At 53.8% G+C, this 25,015-nt stretch overlaps 1 protein-coding gene and 1 long non-coding RNA gene across 12 annotated transcripts in view; one reads left to right on the plus strand and one right to left on the minus strand.

The window, feature by feature from the left end:
• The first annotated feature begins 4,743 nt into the window (after positions 1–4,743).
• LOC117309472 (uncharacterized) lies at positions 4,744–8,977 on the plus strand. Of its 2 annotated transcripts, none has more exons than XR_004523811.2 (3): positions 4,744–4,862; positions 5,649–5,780; positions 8,051–8,977. It is a non-coding gene; the product is annotated as an uncharacterized lncRNA (long non-coding RNA). The 2 variants fall into 2 exon arrangements; XR_004523810.2 differs by lacking the exon at positions 4,744–4,862 and adding an exon at positions 5,119–5,446.
• Positions 8,978–11,271: 2,294 nt separating this feature from the next.
• The window catches only part of ARHGAP27 (Rho GTPase activating protein 27), a 32,155-nt gene continuing 18,411 nt past the window's right edge, over positions 11,272–25,015 (minus strand). For 8 of the 10 annotated variants that reach the window (XM_033847304.2, XM_033847303.2, XM_033847300.2 and 5 more), the window contains 15 exons: positions 20,385–20,792; positions 19,954–20,136; positions 19,655–19,735; positions 19,497–19,580; positions 19,037–19,104; positions 18,641–18,731; positions 18,006–18,110; positions 15,331–15,429; positions 14,256–14,361; positions 13,995–14,117; positions 13,823–13,921; positions 13,555–13,632; positions 13,334–13,468; positions 13,071–13,176; positions 11,272–12,964 (listed from right to left, as the gene is read on the minus strand). In XM_033847304.2, coding sequence (XP_033703195.1) covers positions 12,787–12,964; positions 13,071–13,176; positions 13,334–13,468; positions 13,555–13,632; positions 13,823–13,921; positions 13,995–14,117; positions 14,256–14,361; positions 15,331–15,429; positions 18,006–18,110; positions 18,641–18,731; positions 19,037–19,104; positions 19,497–19,580; positions 19,655–19,735; positions 19,954–20,136; positions 20,385–20,792 — 1,944 coding nt within the window. In that variant the 3' untranslated portion in view covers positions 11,272–12,786. Of the gene's footprint in view, positions 12,965–13,070; positions 13,177–13,333; positions 13,469–13,554; positions 13,633–13,822; positions 14,146–14,255; positions 14,362–15,330; positions 15,430–18,005; positions 18,111–18,640; positions 18,732–19,036; positions 19,105–19,496; positions 19,581–19,654; positions 19,736–19,953; positions 20,137–20,384; positions 20,793–25,015 lie in introns of those variants that run through there. The other 2 variants (XM_033847305.2, XM_073797095.1) reach the window with 2 other exon arrangements.

A 25,015-nucleotide genomic window follows, 5' to 3' on the forward strand; every position in this document is an offset into this window, starting at 1 on the left:
CGGTACCTTTGAGTTGAATTTCAGACGCTGAAAAGGTGAGGCACGTTGTTCTGGGCTGAGGGGCCGGCAGGGTACAGTGTAAGTGGCTGCATGTTTGGGGAGAGCATGGGGTGCAGGAGGTGGGGTGAAGGCGGCATGACCGTTGTCACCAGATCTTGGAGGGCTGCTCAGGTTTCAAATGGGGGTCTTGCCGAGGGAATGTGTCCCGATTTACTAAACCGCCAAGGGAGCCATGGACTCGATCACGTGTGACGTCACATCGGAATGAGTTGCCCCATTCAGTTACTCTCCTCCCGTCCTGCACAGCGACCTGTAAAAGCTGAAAACTAGGTGTCATTGTCTCAATCAGCAAGTTCCTGGCTTAGGGACCCTGTTAGGCTACCAAGAGGTTAAGTAGAAGTTGGAGTCACTCTCGTGGGTGACCTATCCATATAAGGTGGTAAAGGGAACTGGGATGACTTGGGGACATCCTAACCTTTGAGGCTGACGTCATGGTGATAACCACTCGCCCACAACGCATCGTGTGGTACCCGTTCTCCACAGAGATGGATGAGGTCCCTAACACGGGGCTGAGTGTCTGATGCTCTTACAGGCACGCAAAGGGAACCAGCCCCCGCCCCACCCCACCAGGAAACTGCAGAGAAGTTAGAATCGTTTGAAGTTACAATCATTCTTTCGTTCGGCAAATATGTATCGAGGGTCTCCTCCTATAAGAAGGTGCCAACCACTAAAGGAATAAAAAACCACGTATAGGTACACCTTGGAGATATTACAGATTCAGTTCCACACCACCACAGTAAAGCAAATGTCTTGATAAAAGGGGTCACACAAAGTTTTTGGTTTCCCGGTTCATATAAATTTATGTTTATCCTGTACTGTAGCCTACTAAGTGTGCAATAGCGTTATGTCTAAAAAAATACTTTATTGAGCTTCCCTGGTGGTGCAGTGGTTAAGAATCCGCCTGCCAATGCAAGGGACATGGTTGCGAGCCCTGATCTGGGAAGATCCCACATGCCACAGAGCAGCTAAGCCCGTGCACCACAACTACTGAGCCTGCGCTCTAGAGCCCGCAAGCCACAACTACTGAGCCCACACGCCACAACTACTGAGCCCACGTGCCACAACTATTGAAGCCCGTGTGCCTAGAGCCTGTGCTCTGCAACAAGAGAAGCCCCCGCTCACTGCAACTAAAGAAAGCCTGTGTGCAGCAACGAAGACCCAACGCAGCCAAAAAGAAAATAAGTAAAATAAATAAATAAATAAAAAACACTTTATTGTTAAAAAATGCTAACCATCATCTGAGCCTTCAGAGTCCTAATCTATTTGCAATAGTAACATTAAAGATCACCATAAAAATATAATAATGATGAAAAAGTTTGAAATATTGTGAGAATTACCAAAATGTGACACAGACATGAAGTGAGCAAATTTGTTGGAAAAATGGTGCCTGTAGGCTTGCTTCACATAGGGTTGCCACAAAGCTTCAATTAAAAAAAAAAGCAATGTGTGTGAAGTGCAGTAAAACGATGTATGCCTGGATATTGTATGTGTTCATGGGTGGGATGGCGCAGAGAGGGCGGAGCTAGCCTCTTGTGGGGCCTGGCATCAGGTAGGAAGGTAGGTGCTTGAACTGGGCATTGAAGGATGGGCCAGTGTGATCACCAGATAGAAGGGCGTTCCAGGGGAACAGCATGCACAGACACTTGAGGGTGCAAAAAGGTGTGATACAGCAGGGCTTGGGCAGGGACAGTCAGGCAGTGGGTGTGGCTCCATTTATCAAGGCCATCCTATGTGCCCAGCACTGGACCACGTTGTTCCTCTGATCAAGCCCATCACCCTCTAAGGTGATTTATAGATGAAGACGCTGATGCCCAGAGAGGCTAGGTAACTTGTCTGAAGTCCCACAGCCAGTGGCAGAGCTCAGGTTCCAACTCAGGTTTGTCAGGTTCCCAAATCTGTGCTCCTAACCACCATGCTGAACTGCCCCATGACATGATGCAGGACCAGAGGAGCCAGGTATGACCATTCGGACTTGAGTCCTGAGAACTCCCCGCACGTCGGCCATTTGCACTCCATCTTCAAGAGACCTGTCGTGTCCTCAGACGTTCATTGTCTGAATGCTTGTCTTTATTTTTTAAAATTTTTCTTTATTTTTAAATTTCTTAATTGATTTACAATGTTGTGTTAGTTTCAGATGTACAGCAAAGTGATTCAGTTATATATAAAATTTTTTTTCAGATTCTTTTCCCTTACAGGTTATTACAAAATATTCAATATAGTTCCCTGTGCTATAGGTAGGTCCTTGCTGGTTACCTGTTTTATATATAGCAGTGTGTGTATGTTAATCCCAACCTCCTCATTTATCCTTCCCTAAATGCTTGTCTTTAAATGTTTCACTTTTTAAAAACTTAAATTTAAGTAATTTTTTCTTGACATACAACACATATGAAGAAGTACACAAATCAATTAACTTTCACTCACGTTAAAAAAAAGCGCACTGGTTGAGAGTCCGCCTGCCGATGCAGTGGACATAGGTTCGTGCCCCGGTCCGGGAGGATCCCACATGCCGTGGAGCGGCTGAGCCCGTGAGCCATGGCCGCTGAGCCTGCGCGTCCGGAGCCTGTGCTCCGCAATGGGAGGGGCCACAAGAGTGAGAGGCCCGCGTACCGCAAAAAAAAAAGCAATTTTTCACTCAGGTCAATAACAGAATATTATGAGCCCTCAGCAGCCTGTCTTGTGCCACCTGCCAGACATAGCCCTACAGGTAGCCACTCCCTGAGTTGTAACAGCATAGATTAGTTTTGTTTGCTTTTGAACTTCATGTAAATGGAACCATTCATATAAAGGCTGTTCTTTTAATGTGTCTGGCTCAACATTTGTGTAGTTTAATTTATTCATTCTCACTTTTATACAATATTTCATTATGTGTATATACCAGAATGTTATTTCTCCATTCTATTGACATGTAGCTTGTTTTCAGTTTCTGGCTGTTATGAGTAAAGCTGCTATGAACATTCTTGTGCACGACTCTTGGTGAACACATGTGCTCATATCTGTTGGGATCATACCCAGAAGTTGAATTCCTGGGTCAGAGGGTAGTATGGAAATGCCCAACATGAGTGGATATGGCCAATTTCCCAAAGTAGTTGTCATAAATTACATCCTCACTACCAGTGAGTCAGAGTTCCAATTACTCCACAGTCCTGCCAACATGTGATACTGAAAATCTTTTTCTTTTTAGTCCTGGTGCATGTACAGGGATATCAAACTGTGATTTTAATTCATACTTCTCTGATGACTAATGCAGTTGAGCACTTCTCATCTGTTCATTGGTCACTTATATATGGCCTTTTTTTTTTTTTTTTTTTTTTTTTTTGCGTTGGACGCGCAGGCTCAGCGGCCATGGCTCACGGGCCCAGCCGCTCCGCGGCATGTGGGATCTTCCCGGACCGGGGCACGAACCCGTGTCCCCTGCATCGGCAGGCGGACTCGCAACCACCGCGCCACCAGGGAAGCCCCATGGCCTTTTTTTTTGAAGTGTTTAAGTCTTTTGCTCATTTTTCTATTTGATTTTTAATTTCTATTCCTTTTTTCTTATTGATAAGTAAGAGTTCTTTATATATACTGGATGTTAGTCCTTTGATAGATATATGATTTACAATCTTTTCCCAAGTAAATTTATTTTATGGGCCATTACTACTATAACTAAAAACCCAATATCACGTGTCATAGATAGTAGGCAAAATACATAAAATAAAAATAAGACAATGTTATTACATTCTAGCTAAATATCTCATGGCTGGCAGAATGGATAGAATCCTGTTAAGAGATTAGCAAGTGAAAAGGAGGTGTTAAAGACATTTGTGGAGACTTTCTCCTTGATGTCTTCAGGAGGTTGGAAAAAATTAGAAAAGATATAATTTTCTCATTTTGCAGCTCCATGTTAATTATTACCCCAGTGTACCCTTTGTCCTTGAGCCTCCTATAATTATGCCACCCACTGTGTGAAGTCTGCACAATAGTTAGGAGATGGTGCATGCGAGGAGGGTTTTCTTTTGTTTTTTTTTTTTTTGCGGTACGCGGGCCTCTCACTGTTGTGGCCTCTCCCGTTGCGGAGCACAGGCTTCGGACGCGCAGGCTCAGCGGCCGTGGCTCACGGGCCTAGCCGCTCCGCGACATGTAGGACCCTCCCGGACCGGGGCACGAACCCGCGTCCCCTGCATCGGCAGGCGGAATCTCAACCACTGCGCCACCAGGGAAGCCCAGCGAGGAGGGTTTTAACGAAGGAGGTTAAACTAAGGGGTTGACATAATAAAACTGATGTTTTAGAAAATCGTTCAGATAACAATGTGAATAAAAAAACAAAAATAGAGGTGAGGAACCTAAGTTAGGAGAAGTTGAAGAAGTCCAGGTGGTAAGTGTCAAGGGTCTAAACCAGGGGTGAGCCAGGGGCTGGGGGTGAGTGTGGGGACTGGAAAGACAAGAGGTAGAATCTGGGCAACGTAGTGGCTGATTGACGGGTTAAGAGAGAAAAAGAAGATGTCTGGGGGACATCTGTGGGATTTGTGGGATTTCTGTGGGATTTCTAAGTCGGACTGGGAGGAGGGGGATAGCAAAGACTGGAGAAGCCAATCATGGGAGGGAGGAGGTGGTGAAATCTATCTGGAATGCGTTGAATTTGAACTGTTTGCAGGACCTCACAGGGAGAGTCTCCGTTTTTTTATTCATTTCACAAATATTCACTGAACGCTATGGGTGCCAGGGGTACAGCAGTGGATCAGACAGATAAGATTTCTGCTCTGATGGAGTTTAACATTCATGGGAAAGATGGACGGTGGGAAAGACAGATAAGGACCAGCAAAGTATGCACGTGGCTCAGGGCTCTGGGCCATGGGGTGGATTGGGGGCCTGTGGGAGTCAATGGAGCCATTAAAGCTGTCGGCGTGAGTGAGCTTGCCTAGGGAGAGGGACAGAGTGAACTGTGCGGGGGGGAGGGTGGAATGCCAGCGTTTAGAGGCAGCAGGGGAAGGAACACCCTCAAAGTAAACCACGGAGGAGTCATCAGAGGAGGAGGAGGGTGGAAGTGGGTCACAGGAAGAGGGTTTCAAAGATCTTTCAACTGATGCATTCATTCATTTATTCAATCAAACTTTACTTGGTGTCTTCTGAGTACCAGGCTCTGGGGAATCAGAGATGAATGTGAAGTGTCTGGGGGAGGAAGTTGTGTGAACTACAAATGATTAGGCAAGGCTGCACGAGAAATATTCTATTATGGAAGCACAGTTGACGTATGTCGTGGGAGCTCAGAGGATGGGAACTCCCGCTTTTTGAACCTAGTATGCGCTAGGCTTCCTGGAGGGGTGGGCATGGAGCTAGAGAATGGGGCCAAGGGCCTTGACAGAGAAGGACCAGCCTGAGCAAGGGCGAGGAGGTGGAAAGCTGCTTGGTGAGTTGTGGCAGCCAGGATCCACAAGCACAGGAGGGGTGGAGCAAAGCCAGAGGACCAGAAACCCGGGACAGGCTTAAGCTCATGCCGAGACAGTGGGCTGAATTCAGAAGGCGATGGGGCCAGTGCAGATTTCGAGGAGAATGCCTGCCACCAAGCCCGCGGGAGCCAGAGCCCCTGACAACGCCCCTTCTCTTCCCAGCCCCCAGCCGTTAGGAGGCGCCCGCACGCTGCACAGCCAGTGTCCACTCTGCGCACTCCACGCAGCCCGGAGCGCCCTGGACAAGCCCCGGGAGAAGGGGTAGGCATGTGCTGGAAGACATCTTTCAGAGAGGTATGTGAGAGCCGGGTAGAGTATGGGCGCTCCAGGGTCTTGGGAGCGTTCTCGGAAGAGTGGACGGAGAACTGAGGGCATCTGTCAGAGATGGAGAAGGGTGGATGGGGCAGGAAGTGCCAAGGTCCAGCCCGGTGACCTGAGCTCCGAGCCACCTCCTGATGGGGAGCCCTGGGCTGACGAAGGGCCAGAGCTCTCTCCCTCCGCACCTTCTCCTAGTCCAGGCCTCACCTTGCCTCCTCCCCCACTACGGGTCATCAGCCTCATCTCCCAGCCTTGGAACTCAGGGCTGCACTGAAACTTTGGGGCTGAGGGCTGGAGGGGGTCAAGACTCTAGGTTCTCTTGGCACACGCCCACAGCGGCCCACAGCGCTAGCAAATCCTCCCTGGTGTTCGGGGTTGGGAATCGCCCTTTGGGCAAAAGACCTCTGGCGCCCCCTACTGCCAGCTCAGCTTCAACGACCCCATCCCTCCTCTCTGCTGCCGACCCTGACCCACGTGGCCGGAACACACCGAGGGCCAGTTTCAGTGGCAGGAAGTGATGAGGAGCCCCGTCAGGACACAGGTCTGGCTTGTGATGTTTACCTGGACTCCAGCAGCTTCCTAATTGGTCTCCCTCCCTCCCTCCTCCACCCACAGCTGGGAGAATCTCTTTAAAACATATCTGTGGAATACTACTCCGTGATAACAAGTAATGAACTATCCGTACTTGCAGTGACTTAAATGGCTCTTAAGCACATTATGCTGAGTGCAAAAAGCCAACCTCAAAAGGTTACATACTTTATGATTCCATTATGTAACATTCTTGAAATGACACAATGATAGAGATGGAGAACTGACAAGATTGCCAGGCCTTAAGGAAAGGGAGGGAGGGTGTGGCTATAAAAGGGCAGCAGAAGGGATTTCTTTTAAGGTGATGGAACAGTTCTGTATCTTGATTGTGGTGGTGGTTATATGAATCTATACATGTAATAAAATGTCATAGAATTAAACACAAAGACATACCAAAAAATAAGTGCATGCCCAAAATGGTGAAATTGAGTGAGGTCTGTAGTCTAGTTGTGTCTAATGTCAATCACTTTTCTGGTTTTCGTAACACTACAGTTATGTAAGTTGTCACCACTCGGGGAAGCTAGGTGATGGGTACACGGGACCTCTTGGTACTATTCATGTGACTTCCTGTGAGTCAATAATTCTTTCAAAATAAAAAGCTTACGAAAAGAAAAAAAAAGCATACCTGGCCATATCACCTAGCTTTTGCTTTTGTTTTTTTAAATACATTTATTTATTTATTTATTTTTGTGTTGGGTCTTTGTTGCTGTGCGCGGGCTTTCTCAAGTTGTGGTGAACAGGGGCTACTCTTCATTGTAGTGCACAGGCTTCTCATTGCGGTGGCTTCTCTCGTTGCGGAGCATGGGCTCTAGGCACGCGGACTTCAGTAGTTGTGGTGCATGGGGCTTAGTTGCTCCGCGGCATGTGGGATCTTCCCGGACCAGGGCTCGAACCCGTGTCCCCTGCATTGGCAGGTGGATTCTTAACCACTGCGCCACCAGGGAAGCCTCCGCCTACCTGTTTATCTTGTGGCACCTGGTGGGCCACAGAGGATGAAGTTCATGGAAGGAAAAGTGCCCACTCCTTTAGTATACCAAGCCCTCTTCTGAGGCTGGCAACAGAAAAAGAATATTCCCTCTTGGAGGGCACAGGGGACTGGACCTCACAGCCCCGATTCTACCTGGGGGGACTCGCTTGTTAATCCCAGTGCATCCCCTCCTGTACTGGCCTGAGGGGGCGCTCTTCCACCTCTGATGCTCTGGTCGCCAAGTGGACAAAGTACCCTTCCCTTAACACTGCTGGGCCTCACTTTTGTTTGTTTGTTTTATTGTATTTCTCTTTTTTAAAATTTTTTTAACAATCATGTAAAGTTTTAAATCAGGAAATAAACTTTTTTAGCTTAAAAAAATTTTAAGACACACCAAGCTTCCTATCTGGATATAGTCATGTATGAAAATCGTATCTTAGCACTTTTCTGTATCACTTTTAAAAACGGGATCATTTCAATGGCTGTGATCCTCTATATGAGTTAGAAGGCTAATTAAGCATTGAAAGGCAAGTTTTTCACCAGCTAAATATTTAGTCTTATTTCAGTAAGACGTTTCATTTAGACATAAAATTTCACAAAACTACAGCTTGGGAGTGGTATAGCTATCTATTGACAGAGGCTACTTACATGTGTAACACAATAATAAACCTTTATGAAAATGTTTCTGCAGGTGTGCTGGTGTCCTCCTGGGTATCACAAATACATCTGTGGGGATCAGTCTCGGAAAAAAGGCTGCTCTGGAGCTCCGGGAAACAAAAGCTGAAATAAATTATGTTTTCAGACAATGCAAAGTAAGCTTTTAAGCTTCCACGATGTTGGGTGAGGCATTATAATGAGCTGGTTGGTCCCCATTTTTTAAAGTGCAGCGAAGGATAACCAGAATGAATTTTCAAGATGTCTTATTCACTTTCCCCTTAAAATGAAACTGGTGAATGGTAGTCAGTGCTTGGCTACTGTTAAGTTTACCCCCCAAAATGTTGATGAATAAATGAATAAATAATTTTTACTCTAAAAAAAAAAAAAAAGAAGAAAAGAAGAGGGAGAGATGAGCTCCCTCTCTCCCGCTGTGCCGTGTGAGGTCACAGCAAGAAGGCAGCCATCTGCAAGCCAGGATGAGAGCCCTCACCACAACCCCACTCTGCTGCCACACTGATCTCAGACTTCCAGTTTCCAGAACTGTGAGAAATAATTTCTGTTGTTGAAGCTACCGTCTGTGTTATTTTGTTACAGAAGCCCATGCTGACTAAGACAGTATTTCCCATAAAAACTCGCACCTGAATGTTCACAACAGCATTATTCATAACAGCCCCAAAGTGGAAACAATCCAAACATCCATCAGTTAGTGAATGGATAAAAAAATGTGGCATATCCATACAATGGAATGCTATTTGGCCGTAAGAGTGAGTGACGTACCTCCATGGACTACATGGATGAACCTGGAAGACATGTAGCCCTTAGCCTAGCGGGGAAGTGAAGGCTATGAAAGCACAATTCCGTTACAGCCAGGCAAGTGTGATGAGGGAGAGAGGCACGTATGAGAGATCTGAGGAGGGGTGTGGGGGCAGGTGTGAGCTGAGGCTGAGAGGAGAAGGAGGAATTAGCCAGGAGAAAGGGAGGAAGACAGGGGACTGTGAGCTCAAAGGCATGCAGGCAAGGAACATTCCGGAGTGTGCTGGGAGCTACAGGCATGGGCACAGCTGCTGTGCAGAGAGGTGGGAGGCATGGTTGGGGAGGGCCTCAGAGGCCACACACCAGAGTGCCATGGTCAGATGGCTGCTAAGTGGGCGATGGAACTGGAAGTGGAGGAGTCCATCCAGATGAGAGGCTGAGCAGGGGTGGGAGAGGCAGATCCCGGAAATCTTTAGCGGGTAGAAGACAGGGACTTGGAAGCTGACTGGATACGGAAGGGAAGACGCCCTGGGTGCATGGATGTGCTGTGCCCTGAAATAGTGGGAGGGGCTGGCTTCAGTTTTGTTTTAGGCAGTGCGGTGCCTGGCAGCCACCCGTGCAGGTGGACATTTGCACTTGGAACTCGGAAGTGAGCGGTTCAGGCTGGTGACAGAGATCTGAGTGATGCACGTGCAGGCTTGATGACAGTCCCCAGAGTGGAACAGGTGAGCGCCATCAGGGAGGCGGAGAGGAGAGAGCAGTGGGCCGGGGCATCACCATTTACAGGCTGGGCAAAGACCCATGTTGCTGTGAGCAAAGGACAGCTTGTCTAGGAGGATGACAGGCAGTTCACGAGTCCACTCACATGAAGGCTGGGCGCGTCCACAGGACTTAGCAAACAGGTGGACACCGGAAGCCTCTTCTAGGGCAGCGTCAGGGCAGATGCCTGGCTGTCGGAGGACATGGGGTATCTGCTGGGAGGGGGACAGAGGCTGCCCCCTGGGGCAGCCCTTATCAACTGTGTCACTTATTTTTGTCCATCCCCCAACCAGATGGTACTTCAAGAGGGCAGACACTCTTTCTATATATACGAGTATACGTATACTCTTTCTATGTATCTTTGTGTCTCCAGACAAAATCCAATTCACCCCAAACGTGTTCACTGTGCACCTGCAGTGCTCGCCATGCACTGTGCTCGCCATGCACTGTGCTCGCCATGCACTGTGCTCGCCATGCACTGTGCTCGCAGCTGAGGGTTATGGCTGAGCTCAGCCTTCTGGTGGGGCTCATGTAGGTGCTCAGGCCGTGGGCATGAAGCTCTGGGCAGGCTCTGCCGCCAACCTGCCGTGCGACCTCAGGTGAGTTACAGCTCGTCTCTCCAGGAGTTTACTCTCTGGCAGTAGCTGATTTCTGAAGCTCCTCCTGGGAATAGTATGTGATGATTCTGGGACTTCCGTGCCTGCAGCTGCCCACGTTACTTGCTGCCCACCAAGCTCTTGGCAGGGTCAAAAGCTTGGGGTGGGGTGGGGAGCTGACACTTCCCAAGACCTTCCTGCCCAAGGATCCTCCTGCCACAGGTCCCCATTCATCGTGGTCCACAAGGCCCTGTGCATTCTGCCCCGTCAGCCTCTCCAGCATCACCTCCCCCCCAGGCCTGCTGGCTTTGTGGGCTCCAGTCACGATGGTCTTCGCTCAGATTTTGTTCTCCCCACAAGACTTCTTGCCTCAGAGCCTTTGCACATGCTGTTCCCTCTGACTAGACACCTTTCCCTTAATTCCTCACCTTGTTGACTCCTCCTCATTCTTTAGTGCTTGGCTCAAATGTGGCTTCAGCAGAGACATCTTGGCCCCCTGGGGGACAGTCACACGCCAGTGACACACCTTCAGAGCACCCTGTGCTTTTCTCAGCTCCTGTACCAACATGGTTAACCAAGTAGTTGGGTGTTTAATATCCGTCCAGTTCCGCCCTTAGACCTGTGAGAGGGGTCTCTGCCCTGCCATGGGTCCCACTTTAGCTCTGGACCTTCTCTGTCTGTGCTTCTCCCCCCAGGATGAGGAATCTTTGGCGCCCCCTTGGAGCCCAGGCCCATCCCTTTAGACCATGCTCCTGACACGTGGGACCCCAGGCCCATTCCCTCAGTGGGTGGACCATGTGGGGTGACCAAGGGGCAGCAGATTGCACTGCTGTGTCCACCTCCCCTTGGGCCAGGATGCTCTGAGGGTGGGAAGATATGGTGTGCGTGGCTGAGAGCAGAGCCAGCTCTTCTCATGCCAGCCATCTGGGCATGGAATTCGGAAGAGTCAAAGAAGTTTATGTTAGAACCTGGCCTTTGGGGATTCCCTGGCGGTCCAGTGGTTAGGACTCCTTGCTTTCACTGCCTAGGGCGCAGGTTTGATTCCTGGTTGGGGCACTAAGCTCCCACGAGCCGCATGGCAAGGCAAAACGAAAAAACAAAAAAAAACCCTGGCCCCCCAGGTCATCATGAAAGATATTTGTCAAAGTAGGAGAATAGAACACATTTTATTGAACGCTTGTCAGCTTGATTTATAGCTTTACGATATGCTGACGTATGGTATGAGGCCTCCACTTCTACTCTTGCCCCAGCCCCTCTGGCATTAGGGGTGGGCTTCGGTCAGCCCTGCCCGCCGAACCATACGCTCCACCAGGGAGGCCGTGTGCGGTACCCCCGCCCCAGAGCACAGTGCCTGGCACAGAAGAGCAGATAATAAATATCGGCTGTGAGAAACAAGTGAGATGATATGGTGCAAATGTCAATAAATATTAGCTATTATTGTTTGAACACATGAACGGGCCGGTGGGCCAGGGGGCTGAGACCCATATACTGAGGTCGTTTGTGTACAAGAAGGGAAGGGGGGCTGATGACCGCAGCGTCCACGCTTCCTTTTCTGAGGATGTGCCCTCCTTCCCCCTACCCATCGGGTCTCCCTCCCAGCTCTTCATGGCAAGGTGGGCACCAGGGAGGCCTACCTGACAGGGTAGGAGCTCCTGCCAGTGCTACTTCCCCTCCCCGCAGAGAAGAACAGCTGCGGCAGATTCCCTCTTTGCCTCAGGGACCTCCCCAGGCCCCGACAGAACCCACTCAGCTTCGTTTCCCTGCTTTACCAGAAGGCCATGCTGGGGTTGAGGGGTAGCTGAAAGGACTGATTTCACCCTCACAGGAGGCTGTGCTCTGGTGTGAGAGGAGTCCGATCACCCCCCAGACCCTGAACCAGGCACGTTGCCTTTGTACGCCTCAGTCTCGTCATCTGCAAGACGGCATTACTAGTAGAAATGGTGCAAGTCAAGTGGCAGGTGCAGGGCACACATTTAGTGACCAGGAAGAACCCCTGCACAGAGCACAAGTGGATCAGGGAGGGCAGAGGCCCAGAACCCCAACAGGAAAGTCAATGAAGAGGGTCTACAGCCAGCCAGTGATTGGGCCTGGCAGGAGCTTCAGCCCAGAGGCCCGGGGAAAGGTAGCTTCAGCTGCCCGCCGGAGGCCCGGCTCAGTCCTGTTTCCGCAGCAGGGAGGTTGTCGATTGCTGCTTCATGATGGGCACAGTGCCACGCACGGGCCGGGGACCCACAGGGCCTCCCTGAAGGCCTCCACCAGGTGCAGGCCTGACGAAGCCAGGAAGCCCTTCGGCCAAATTCCTCCTCGCGACAGCGGCCGTCCCAGAAAACTCTCCCCCCACCCCTCGTTCTCGCACACGCACAGTAGGTGGCGCTGTGATAAAGAATAGAGCCCAATTAACCCCCAAACCGGCCAAATCAGAGGAAAAAAAAAAAAAAAAAAAATCACATTTTGCGAACTGCCCACCAGGAGTCACCATACCCTCAGAACCGAGAGGTGCAGAACTCGCACGGGCCTGCGGACTGGCGGGAGGCGGAGGGTCTCAGAGATAGAGTCCAGACGCGTGGCTTCCAGCCGCCCCGCTTCTATGCAGGACCACTGTCGCCGCCCCCACTCCCAGGTCCGCAGCGCCATCAGCGGGGGTAGGGGTGCGGGCCCGCGGTCAGTGCGGCGGGAAGACGTCTGCGCACTGCTGCAGGATGAGCTCCACCACCTGGTTCTGGAACACCATGGTCATGGGCATGCTGGTTTCCTCTGTCTCGGGCCGCAGCAGCGTGGGCCCGAACACTATGGCCACGCTCTGCACGGACATGCGGTTCTGTTCTCCGTGCTCGATCACCCTGCGGTGGGGGTGGGGTGGAATCAGGGCCCAGAGCTGGGGGGAGGCGTGCGGGGGAGGGTCCTATCAGGCCCGCCTCCCCATTCCCCTGCGGCTCCCCGGCTCACCTGCACAGGTGCTGGAAGAGCAGCCGCATTGTGTCGTGGTTGGGGGCGGGCAGCGAGCGCACCAGGCTCTGAATACAGCGGCTGCGCTGGGCCTGGTCCTGCAGCTCTGGGCAGGGGAAGGGTCAGAGGCAGAGAGAAGAGAGGGAGGGAAACAGAGGGGGCTGACTTCCAGTATTTTGCGGGGGCGGTCCCAGCCAGACGGGTGCCTGAGGCAGCCCAGCCCCACCCCTACCCCATCCGCCCCACCTCCCTCAGGCGCTCACTGATGGCTGCGATGAACTGGGGGAAGTGCGAGAAGGGGAAGAGGGGCTCGGGCAGCTCTCGAAAGAAGAGCTTCAGGGCGCCGGTGATTACGTGGACGTCCTCCCAGCGTCCGTCGTCCAGGTCCAGACGTTCATCTGCGGAAAGGGCGGAAGGGAGGAAGAGGAGGTCAGCATCCCTTTGCACCCTCGGGCCTGGGGCAGGGACAGGGGACGGGCCTCACCGTGGTCCACCTTATAGCGCAGCTTCTGGATGGTGGCCAGGTTTCCACTGATGCGGTATAGACCGTCGATGTCCAGCCCTGTAGCGGAGGGAGGCGCTGACCGCGGGTTCGGTGGGATGGCGCTAAAGCCCTTGCTATGATTCCTGCTCAGGAACTCCCGTTTTTTCCCCCTCGACCCTGTGCTCCCCGGGGGTTCCGTCTGGGGTCCTGGAAGGAGGCCTTCAGGCTCCCGGAATGCCAGGCCCAGCCGGCCGGCGCACGTACGTACCCCGGGCCTCGACGGCGCGGATGCACTGCTGCACGAAGCGCGGCACCTGGCTCTTCTCGCGCTCACACAGCACGGCCAGCGCGCAGCCGAACACCTGGTCTGGGGGAAAGGCTCGTCAGCGTCGCCTCGCCCCTGCGCCACCGGCGCCCAGCTCTCCGGGTCCCTCCTGTACCTCTGATGTAGCCCTTCTCCCGCAGCGACTGCAGCGTGGGCCGCTTCAGCAGGAACTTGCGGAGCTTGTTCCGGACCTTGCTCAGGTCGCTCTCCAGACCTCCGTGCCCCGGGGTGGGCACGGCTGCCCAACGGGAATGGGAATGCCAGGGCTGGGTCAGTCAGTGGTGCCGGGGTTGGCCCGGCAGCCCTAGCCCGGTCGTCACCACCCCACCCAAAGGATGCCCACCACCCCCTCCACCAGCCTCACCCCCAAGCACACCTGCACCAGGCCGTGCCTCATCGTCCCGCCAGCTTCCTAGGCGCTCACTCGACCCAAAGTCCACGGTGCTGCTCTCACTTTCCTCCTCGGGGGGTAGGTCTGCAGACTAGAATCACACAGCCTCAGAGAGGCAGAGCCTTGGGCCAGCTGCATGTCCTTCTGGGATGGGGTGAGGGACCCGAAGTGCCCTCCCAGCAGGCCTGGACTGGAGACCCCCAGGCAGGGAGTTTGCTGTTTCCTTATCCAGGCCAACCCCCTTCGCCTCCACCAGAGAACCCCAAACGTTCCCCTCCCTTGACTGCATGGAGCCCTCCAGGTGTTGGAGACAGTCATCCTGTCCTCCCCCACCTTTTCTTATCCTGACTACCCCTACCGACCTCCCAGTTCCTGGTCCACTTTCCCCATAATTTTCCTTAGCTCCTCTGTACACACTCCAGTAGGTCAGTGTTCCTCAGTACGAGGCTCCCAGTTCGAGCTGGCAGTTTGAGCTGGGGCCGGAGCGCTGCCAACAACCTCACTGGCATCACCTCCCTGGATCTGGATCCCTACCTCTATTAATACAGCCAGGCAGGGCATCCAGTGTTGCCTGGTCCCTTAATAGGGACTTAAGGATCAAAAAGCCTCAGGTCGTTTCCAGGTGAAGAGCTGTCAGAGCGGGCCTACCCCATCTCTACGTATGCAATTGATATATTGAACTTCCAAAACAATGCTAGACTCATCAATTCAATCCTTTTAAGTTCTGTCTTCTGGTTTCAGCCTGTCTTTCCAGCCTCAGGCTGTTTAGCAGAGTATTTACTTTTCTCTTGCCTCAGTGTGGAATGGGACACTCCTCTAGGATATGCCCACCTGGAGAGTCCTCCTGTGTGGCCAACCCCAGAGGCTGGATTCACTTCCTTAAGAAAGGCTAATTTCTTCAGCAGCCCATCTGCATCTGCAGAGAGGGCTACTTACCCACCGGTGCCATGGAGCTCCCAGTGCCCGAGTGGAGGGCCCCACCCACAGTGGGCACAGCTGCCCTGCATAATGGCTGCCCATCCCCTCCCCACCAGCCTTGGCGGCCCCCAGCTCTGCCTACCAGCTCCTGGATGCCCTGGGCGATGGCCTTGTGCCAGGTGCTGATGATGGCTTCCGAATCATGCTGGATCAGGTACTCTGAGCCATCTCGGCTCCGCAGCTGGTGGGACACAAATCACTCAGTCATCTCTGGTTCGCTGGGTCTGTCCCAGGGGGGATACAGAGGTAGAGGTGACCTGCTCCTGTCCCCAGGAACTCAGAGCCTAACAGAGCAAGGGCCTCACCCCAAGCCAAGGTATTTCACCTCATTAAAGCGGTAGGTAACAGCACCTCCGTGTTACAGATGGGCAAACTGAGGCACAGTGAGTGTAAGCAACTTCCTCGTGGACACACAGCAAGGATCTGAGTGCAGAAGATCTGCACATCTGTCAACGGTCTGGTGTGCTTTTCCCTGCCCCATCCTGTCTCTCCATGAGCCACAGAACACGGCAGGCCTACCCAGAGCACAGGCCAGCAAAAAAGTCAATGAAAGAAACTCCCAGTGGGAGAGCCCAAAGCCACTCTTTTATACTATTGAGGAGCAAGCAGATATTAACAGCCTGGGCTATTTTTCAGCTGACTGCTGTTTCCCTAACAAAGTCTACAAAGAACAAGGTGAGGCAACTTGGATGGATCTCTCCTCAACCTCTGGCTCTGAGACCCAAACATTCAAGGTCGATGGGAATGGTTGGTGGCCACAGCTTTGGGTCACACGAGAGTCAGAGTCAGCAAAAACTGTCTCAGACAACAGGGTACAAACTTCCAGAATCAGAGAGGGCTGTGTTTTGGCTGTCTACCTATCTAACTCAGACTTGAATGCTACTTAAAATGCTTTCCAAGACAAAACCAAACAAACCTGCAAGTTCTACCCCATCCCCCTCCCTGCAAAGACTAGAGAACCTTCGGTGGGCGCACCTCGTGTGTGCCCACAGATAGCACAACCTCGTGCTAACCTGAACTGACAGGAGCCCTGTCTGTTATCCCAGAGAATGGCCTAACAATGCCTCTGAAACAACAGCCATTACTGTTGGCAGCTGTCTCAAAACATATTCAGTTCCTATTTGAGTTTCATACGGAGGCACATCTGTCTAGTTACATTATCAATATACTGCTCAAGACATTCATTCTGTTTAGTGCACAGGCAAGCCGAGCTCAAACCAGCCATTCTCAGGGGACTGTTACTGAAGTTTTCTGTGACTCTGGGGTGACTAGAAAGACCGGCCATCCTCAACGATATAGAATTTGGGGCGGTCTCTTGAGAAACATCCAAAGTCACCTACAGGTCACCCCTGAGTGGAGGAAGGATGGCTGCCAGCCAGTGGGAAGCAGGGGCCTCCAGGATTTCCATTCAAGACTGTCAGCCTTCCCGTCGCCTGGAGGAGCTCTCAAAAGCACCATCTGCCTTCCAGTCCTTGCCAGAAAAGACAACTCAGAAGCGTCTCCTCTGAAGCTTTCATCCAAAGCCCGGTCAGAGAGGTGACATTCAGAGAGCCCTGTTTGAAGGATGTCCCTCCAGATCAGGAAGGAGCATACCTAGCAAATATGATGTCCCTCCTCAACCTGACGTCCACGGCAGACATTGCTAGTCGGTTACAGCGCTAAGCCTGGGGAAGGCTCCAGACCTACTGATCAGAGCGGCTCATGAGACAAAACAGGTTTCCAGCTCTGCTCTGTGGATACTCTGGTTCTAGAACTGAATGAAGCTGGGTGAATCATCACTAAACGACACACTCAAGCTCCTTGCAGAATTGCTTTTTCTGAGCTGAGATGGAGGGTCATGCGTTTGGGGCTTTCATCAGATGTTAGCTGAAGCAGCCCAAGCGTCCCTTTACTAAACTAGAACGGAGCTGCACACTAGAAACTGATTTCCCTCAAAATCCAGGAAGGTTTCCCCCCGCCCCAATAATAAGAGCCGTGTAACTGATTGCCGTTCTCTTTTCACTCTGGCAACCAGGAAGCCTGGAGGTGATTTTTTTCAGCAACGACAACTTTAGCACCTGTACATCATTCCAATCCCTCTCCGCGCTGCCCTCTTCCTCTAACTTGTTTCGTGCGTCCTGGCTTTCAGTGGCTTTTTCCAGCTCACCATATGCCTTGTTACTGTGAGCTGCCTCAAAACATTCGGGGACTGAGGTGAGGGTAAGAGTAGTTTAAAAACAAGACAACACATGGACAGTGAAGGGAAACACAACAGTGAAGATGGTGAAGACAACACATGGACAGTGGCCTGGGGGGGTCTTGCCTGGGCCCCACCTGGCCTCTCTCTTCCTGCTGCAGAGCCTGAGAAACGTGTCCACTACCCTGGTTTATTCACTGCCAGTTGGAAGCTGGGCTCTGACCAGCTAGAGCAGGTGTCCCAGCCTACCAGAGTAAGTAGCTGGGGACCCAGAGCCTCCTGTCTGTCTCAGGCCAAAGCAGCTAGGATGAGGACTGCGCTTCTAGGCGTGACAGTTTCATTCCCCAAGGACCCCCTGCTTAGGACCAAGGACTCCAGTGAACTCCACTCCTGGAGAGGGAGCTGCAGAATCTGTGATGCCGGAAACACTGTGGATGGATCCCCAAGGTGGAGGCAGTTTTGGTTTTGAGCCCCGAGAATTCCAGCCCTAACTCCCCAGGTCCACCTGCTTGGGGCTTGCTTAGTGAGGGTCCCAAGCCATCAGTAAGCCCCTTCTCCTTCTCCCCCACCCCACCACTCACCTCCAGCACATTCTTCTTGCTGGATTTGTCTTTGGGGGCCCAGGCGAGAGAGGCCCCCTTCAGCTCCACCGTGTACTCGGGGGTGGAGAGCTTGGAAGGCTGCCTCTGCGGGAGAGGGAAGAAGGGTTGGAGAGAGCATGGTTACAGCGCATCCTCAGCTCAGCTTGGGCCCGTCACAGCGTCCTGGCTCCAATATACCAGGCTCCCTTGGCTTCAGGGACAAAATGGGGTCACAGCTCTGGGGGCAGGGGGCCCAAGGGTTCCTGGACCCCAGAGATCCTGGTACTTCTTAACCATGGAGCCTGCAGGCTGGCTGGTTGTTTGCTACCTGCCCACCTAGGAGAGGAAAGGAGAAAGGAGTGCAGCCCCATCTCTGCGAGCGGGTGTGTCCAGTCCCCAGTCTCCCTGCCCACCAGGCTGGAGCTGTCCATCCTCAAGGACTGGTCCCCAGGCCCAAGGTGGCTGGAAGTGCTTGTCCTGGGGTGATCTGCTCTCATCACCCCCTGCCAAGGCCCAGCTCCCTTGACACTCATATTCCACGGTCTCAGACCTAGCCTTTGGCAAGGCTGATGAGATGAAGACCCACAGGAGTCAGGAGCAGACGGGGTGGTCCCTGCTGGGCGCCTGGGCCTTACCAGGCCACCTGCAGTCGAGGTCTTCGAGTCCTTGAAGAATGTCAGGATGCCGCCCTCCAGCACTGTCCACGAGGCACTCCAGTTCTTCTTCCTAGGCGGGGCGGTGGTGGCAGGGCTTGGGTTCAGTCCTGGTCTGAGGCCCCCCTCCCACCCCCAGGAGCAGGGCGCAGAGTTTAAGAACACAGCTTGGGGCACCCAACCGTAAGGGGTGGACTCCCAGCGCTAACACCTGGTAGCCAAGGGACCTGGGGCAAGTCACTTCCTCAGTGCCTCAGGGTCCTCACAGGACCTCATAAAGTCGCTCTGAGGGTTAACAAGAGCCTGGCATACGGGAAGTGCTCAGTGAACGGCATCGTTAAGGCCCACCGTGGAGTCTGGGGGCAGACGGGTTCTCACCGGAGCCGCTTTCCTTTGTCCACCGTCTTGGTTCGATGGAGCACGCCTGCCTTGTCCAGGGTCTTGATCTTAGAGAAAGAAGGGGAAGGAGGAGGCAGTTAAGGGGGGAGCCACGGGGGTGGGGCGGGGGGCGAGAGGCTTGCCTCCCTCTCAGCCAGCCACTCCCCACAGGCTGGGCCTGAGTCTCCCCTGAACCCTCTTTGCCGGCACCTGGCCGCTGCTTGGTGGGGTGCCTGCTCCCACAGCAGGAGCAGCAGCAGGAGAGACTTCCTTCCAGCTCCGAGCCTCGCCCAGCTCTGAGCCTGGGATGACCCAGAACCCAGGTTCATTCAGCCCAGGCTAGTGCTCGGGGCTATGGTGGAGACGTGCCTCCAGACCCAATCCCAGCCTCCAGAACCTCCAGAAACACCCCAGTTTTTCTGCGGGGGTCCTGCCTGGTCCTACATGCCCCCTCCCTCACCTTCTCCTCAGGTGGGCTGGCCTGGGCCGGGGTCTCACTGTCCTGGCTGGATTTGCGGATGCTTCGAGGGGCAGGGACAGGGACCTGGGGAGAAAGACACTGTCGTATATAACCGCCCCCCTCCTCTCCCCGGCACTCTCCCTTCCCCACTTGGTTACCTGGGGCAGCTCCCACTGAACGGAGGCATCATCTGGATTGTAGAAGTAAGGCTTCCCGTGTTGGTCCTCCAACCTCATCCACTGTGGGGAGAGGGATGGTCAGGGACCTAGCTCTCCTCATGATGGGGGAGCAAAAGGTTCCCTCCAACCAGAGGCCAACATAGCCCCGAAGAGTTTACACGGGCAGGTGTGGGTGATTCGGTCTTGGGCTGACTTGGAGCCCGCGCGGGAACTTCAGTTTAGAGTGTTAAGGGGAGCGACCCCGCGGCTGTCTGGGACCATCTGCCCACTGCCCCTACCTGTTCTTGGGTGTAGTTGTTAGTGTACAGCGTCTGCCCATCCTGGCTCACGTGGCAAGACCAGCCTGGAGGTGTGACCAAGGGAGAGGCGGGGCCGGGCTCACCGAAGGAGCCCACGGGGGAATAGTCTTCCTCTGGGTAACTGGTCAGCAACTCGGGGTAGTCCGTCTCAGGGGTGGGGGGCTGCAGGGAGCAGAAGAGTCAGAGGCTCTCAGAGCCAGCAGTGACCCCAGGGGCCCGGCCCTTTCGGTCCAGGCCACGCCCCCTCACCCTAGTTCCCCCGAGCTGTGGGAGACAGAGGCGGGGTCAAAGTCTCTCAGAGATAGCCCCGCCCACCCATGACCACGACTCCTCTCTCTCTGAGGCCCTCAGAGCCAGCCCCGCCCACCCTGGCCAGGCCCCGCCCTTTCAGACGAGGCCCCGCCCCTCACCCTCTGGTCCCTGGGGCTGCCGGGGCTCAGGCCAGGCTGCATCTCCTGCTCGTCCTCCGGCTGGTCCTCGGACTCGTCCTCCCAGGCCGTCTCGCCCGTCAGCGGGTTGTAGAAGAACACCCTGCGGCTCTCCTCATCCCAGTACTGGCCCCACTCGGTCTCGAGGCTCTCGTGGCTGCCCACCGAAGCCGGAGACGTGGCCGGGCTGGCGGCGCCCTCGGCAGCCTCGAAGGGCGACTCCCAGGTGGTCACGCCCGTGTCCGGGTTGTAGTAGTAGGGGCGCCCGGTGCCCGCGTCCGTGTGCGTCTCCCACACCGAGCCGGTGCAGTGGGCTGCGGTGGCGCCAGGCGACGTGGCCCGAGGCTGCCTCTCTACGTTCGCGTACACGGGCTCTGGGAGGTCATCCACCTGCGGCGGGAGGAAGGAGACGTGACCTTCAGGGCAGCCCCGCGGTCACATCGTCCCCACTCGGGCACTCGCCACTTGGGCGACTTTCAGCAAGTCACAGCACCTCTCTGCCTCGGTTCCCCCAGCTGCAAAATGTCTGCCCTCCCCACCCCGGAAATTGTAGTGAAGAGAGAATGAGGAAATGTTCTTGAAAGTGCCTTGTAAAGTATGAAGTGCCCCAGATGCATGGGACAATTAGATTAATTATTTATCAACAGTAGTAAAATATCGATAACGAAGTTCTCCAGCTGCACACTCACAGGTGTGAATCAAAGGTTGTGCGCAGGAACAGAGAAATGGCCTGGGCCCAGTTCCTTCTTGCCTCAGGCCCCAGGACACTGGGGGGCGGGGCCCTGCTCCATTCTACAGCCCCCACAAAGAACCCCCAGCCCTCCTTCCTCCTCTGCCAAGAAAGCTCTGAACTGGAACCAGTACTGCCTCCGGTTCCAGATTTGGAGCCGTTACTTCCCCAATACAGGGTTTGCAGGCCTCAGAATCAATCGCAGACAAGAGAAAGAGAAAGAACCAGATGGGAAGGAGGAAGGAGGGCAAAGAAAAGGTGAGCCCCATGTCCCCCTCCAAAGTAAAGTGAGGTGAGCTGGAGGGTACAGTCACACAGAATATAAGCCTGGTCATGCTTAACACCCTCACGGCTCCCTGCTGGGCAAACTCTAAGCCCTTACCAGGGCCCCAGAGGCCTTCCGTCACCTGCCTGTCTTCCCCCCTATTTCCTGCCACTCCTGGCCCTTGCCTTGAACTTCAAGCTCCAGTAGCACCGGCTTGCTGGAGGCCCCCAGCCTCTCTGCTGTGTCTGCTACAGGCCTCTGCTCCCTCACAACCTGCCCCTCCTGGCTGACTCCTATTCCTTCTTTAGGACTCAGCTCAGGTGTCAGGTTCCAGATCTCTCCCGAGATTTCTCCTGTGTGCCCACCACCCCCAGCCTAGCACCCACCAGAAAGATAACTAATGACACTATCAAACCCCAGGCAGCAGAAGAGCACGAGGAGATTAATACTGTTTTCTAAGAATGCATAATGGTACAAGGGAAAAGCAGATTTCAAAAATGTAAACTCAGTACAATTCCAATTTTGTGTTTTTAGAAACTCTCCAAAATGTTAACGGAGGTCATCTCTGGGTAGGGTAATTATAGGACTTGGATTTGGTCTTGTTTAGTATTTTTCTTTTCTGCAGCATCAAAATTTTGTGCAATAAATCTTTTTTAAAAAATCATAGAGGGACTTCCCTGGTGGTGCAGTGGTTAAGAATCCGCCTGCCAATGCCAGGGACACGGGTTCGAGCCCTGGTCCGGGAAGATCCCACATGCCGTGGAGCAACTAAGCCCATGCGCCACAACTACTGAGCCTGTGCTCTAGAGCCTGCGAGCCCCAACTACTGAGCCCACGTGACACAACTACTGAAGCCCGCGTGCTCTGGGGCCTGCATGCCGCAACTGCTGAAGCTTGTGTGCCTAGAGCCCGTGCTCCGCAGCAAGAGAAGCCACCGCAATGAGAAGCCCGCGCACCACAACGAAGAGCGGCCCCCGCTCGCCGCAGCTAGAGAAAGCCCGCGCGCAGCAACGAAGACCCAACGCAGCCAAAAATAAATAAATTAATTTTAAAAAAATCATAGAGGTTCCTCTGTTGCTGTAACACCTTCACTAAGCTATAAACCAGGGGTCCCCAATCCCCTGGCCACGGACCGGTAGTGGTCCCCAGCCTGTTAGGAACTGGGCCGCACAGCCCAAGGTGAGCGGCGGGCGAGCAAGCGAAGCTTCATCTGCTGCGCCCCACCACTCCCCATAGCTGGCATTACAGCCTGAACCATCCCCCACCTCCCCCCCCTCCTGCCCCGGTCTTCCATGAAACTGGTGCCTGGTGCCAAAAAGTTTGGGGACTGCTGCTATAAACTGCTCGAGAGGGGAAGCACCTCCCGCTCAAGGCAGCCTCTCACTGGGCCTTGGGCAGGCGCCTACAAAAACATTCACTTGGCCAGCAAAGATCTGCCTGCTCTGTGCCAGGCACTGTTCTAGGCACTGGGAATGCAGCCGTGGACAAATGGACACAAATCTGCCCTGGCGGAGCTGACACTCTAGCGCATATGTGTGTAAATGGTGGTGGGGTGAGGAGGGCACCAAGCAGGGTGATAGGGAAATGCACCGCACCTCAGTGATGACTGCTGCTAACAAGAAAACGAAAATAGAAGGGGGTGTTGCCATTTGAGACAGTGTGATGGGCCCCAGGCATGGAGGGGACAGGAAGACCTGCGTACACCAGTCCACTCCTCTCCCTCGCTCCACAAGCTCCTGTGTGGCCGAAATGGGACCTTCCGCACCACTTCTCTCTCTGTCCACAACAGCCCTCCTGTGGCATCCTGTATTCCAACCACACTGGCCTGCTGACCCTCCCCCAAACACAAAAGGCATCTTCTTACCCCCATGCCTTTGCTCCAGATGTTCCTGTAGCCTGGAAACCCACCACCCTCCCTCCGCATTCCCTGCTGGTCCAAATCCTGCTCCTCTGCTGGTGCTCAGCCCACAAGCCTCACCTGGGGGAGGCTTTCTCCCTCGGATGAGAAGTCTAACCCGCTGGAACTCTGCTTGTCGCTCTGTTGGGGCCTGATGGCATTCTGCCTTGGTGGTCCGTTCATTGTCCACCCATCTGCCTAACTTCTCTGCCCCCAAAAGGCAAGAGTTTCTTGAGATCAAGACCCAGGATGATGTAACTGACCATAGTTGACCCCCAGGAGATGGTCCAGTGCCCTGAGCCACACAGCCGATCCATCAGAAACACTTACTGAGACCTCCCTGGTGGTCCAGTGGTTAAGACTCCGCGCTCCCAATGCAGGGGGCCCAGATTCAATCCCTGGTCAGGGAACTAGATCCCACATGCCACAACTAAGAGCCCGCGTGACGCAACTAAGGATTCCGAATGCCGCTACTAAAAGGTCCCACGTGCCACAGCAAAGATGTCACGTGCGGCAAGTAAGACCCGGCACAGCCAAGTAAATAGATAAATATTTTTTAAAAAATGCTTTATAACAAACAAACAAACAAAAACAATTACTGCATGAGTACGCAAGTCAATTCCATGCCAAACTTCAGTAACAAACAAAAACCAAACACACCTGATATTGCAGGAGAGACTGGGGTTAGCTTTGAGCAAGAACTTCCTGAAAATGAGAGTTCAGGCACAGGAACCAGGGAAATCCTTGGGAGAACAGGATATGGGCAGCGGGTGGAGGAAAGTGGATGACCGGACACACCTCCTACCCACCCCAGCTGTACCCCAGCGGCCTTGCTCATCCCGGGGACAGGGGCTGGAAGGGTGCCAAGGAAGGAGACAGGCTCTTGGGAGTGGGGAATTCCACGTGGCCAGGCTGCTGGCCCTGGCTCTGAGTCCACGGGGAGCCCCAGGCTGGTCCGGCTGATCGGGGCCTTGTACAAGGAACACGCCCAGCCGGTATAGAGGAGATTTGGGAGGTAGAAGTTGAGGCCCCCCCACGTGACTGTCACCAGGAAGAGAAGACACAGAATTACACTGGGGAGCTCCAGACTGCAAATCAGAGGCCAAACGGGGGCAGGGCAATGCCCCTCGGAGGGAAGCACAGTCTCAGGATTGGAGCTGCCCCAGAGACACAGGCAGCTGTGGAAGGTTGTGAGGGGCCTTTGTCTGAGGTGGGCAAGCAGAGTCGAACCCCTGCTAGGGACGCTGCAGCGCTGTGGAAAGAGCTGGACTGAAGTAGCCCCGAGGCCCTTTCAGACTCTAGAACTCTCTGTAGAGCCCCCGCAGTGCTGAGATAGAGGTACTTCCCTCTCCTGGCAGAGCCTCAGACAGGTTCAGACTGGCTCCTGGAAGCCAGATGGTGAAGCCAGGCCCTCCAGGCCCTCAGGCCTTCAAGGAGGAGCTCTCCCCAGTTAGAGCAGGGCTGCCGCCCCTCCCCCAACTCCTGGAGGCCAAGACTAGATGCAGACACAGCCCGTCAACAGGGGTCTGACTAGGGCACCAGGGGCTCTTGGGCCCCAGATCCCAGTCATGTTAGAGACACAGGGGACACTGAGTGGGAAAGAGAAAGTGGTCTCCCACCTCAGTCCGGAGAACAGAGCCAAGAGGGGCCCGGCTGCCCCCGTGCCCCTCTCAAATCCAGTCCCCTCCCCTTGCCCACAGGCAGGTGACAGGCCTTGCCTC

Source organism: Tursiops truncatus, chromosome 20 (genome assembly GCF_011762595.2).
Source record: "Tursiops truncatus isolate mTurTru1 chromosome 20, mTurTru1.mat.Y, whole genome shotgun sequence".
NCBI classification, from domain to species: Eukaryota; Metazoa; Chordata; class Mammalia; order Artiodactyla; family Delphinidae; genus Tursiops; species Tursiops truncatus.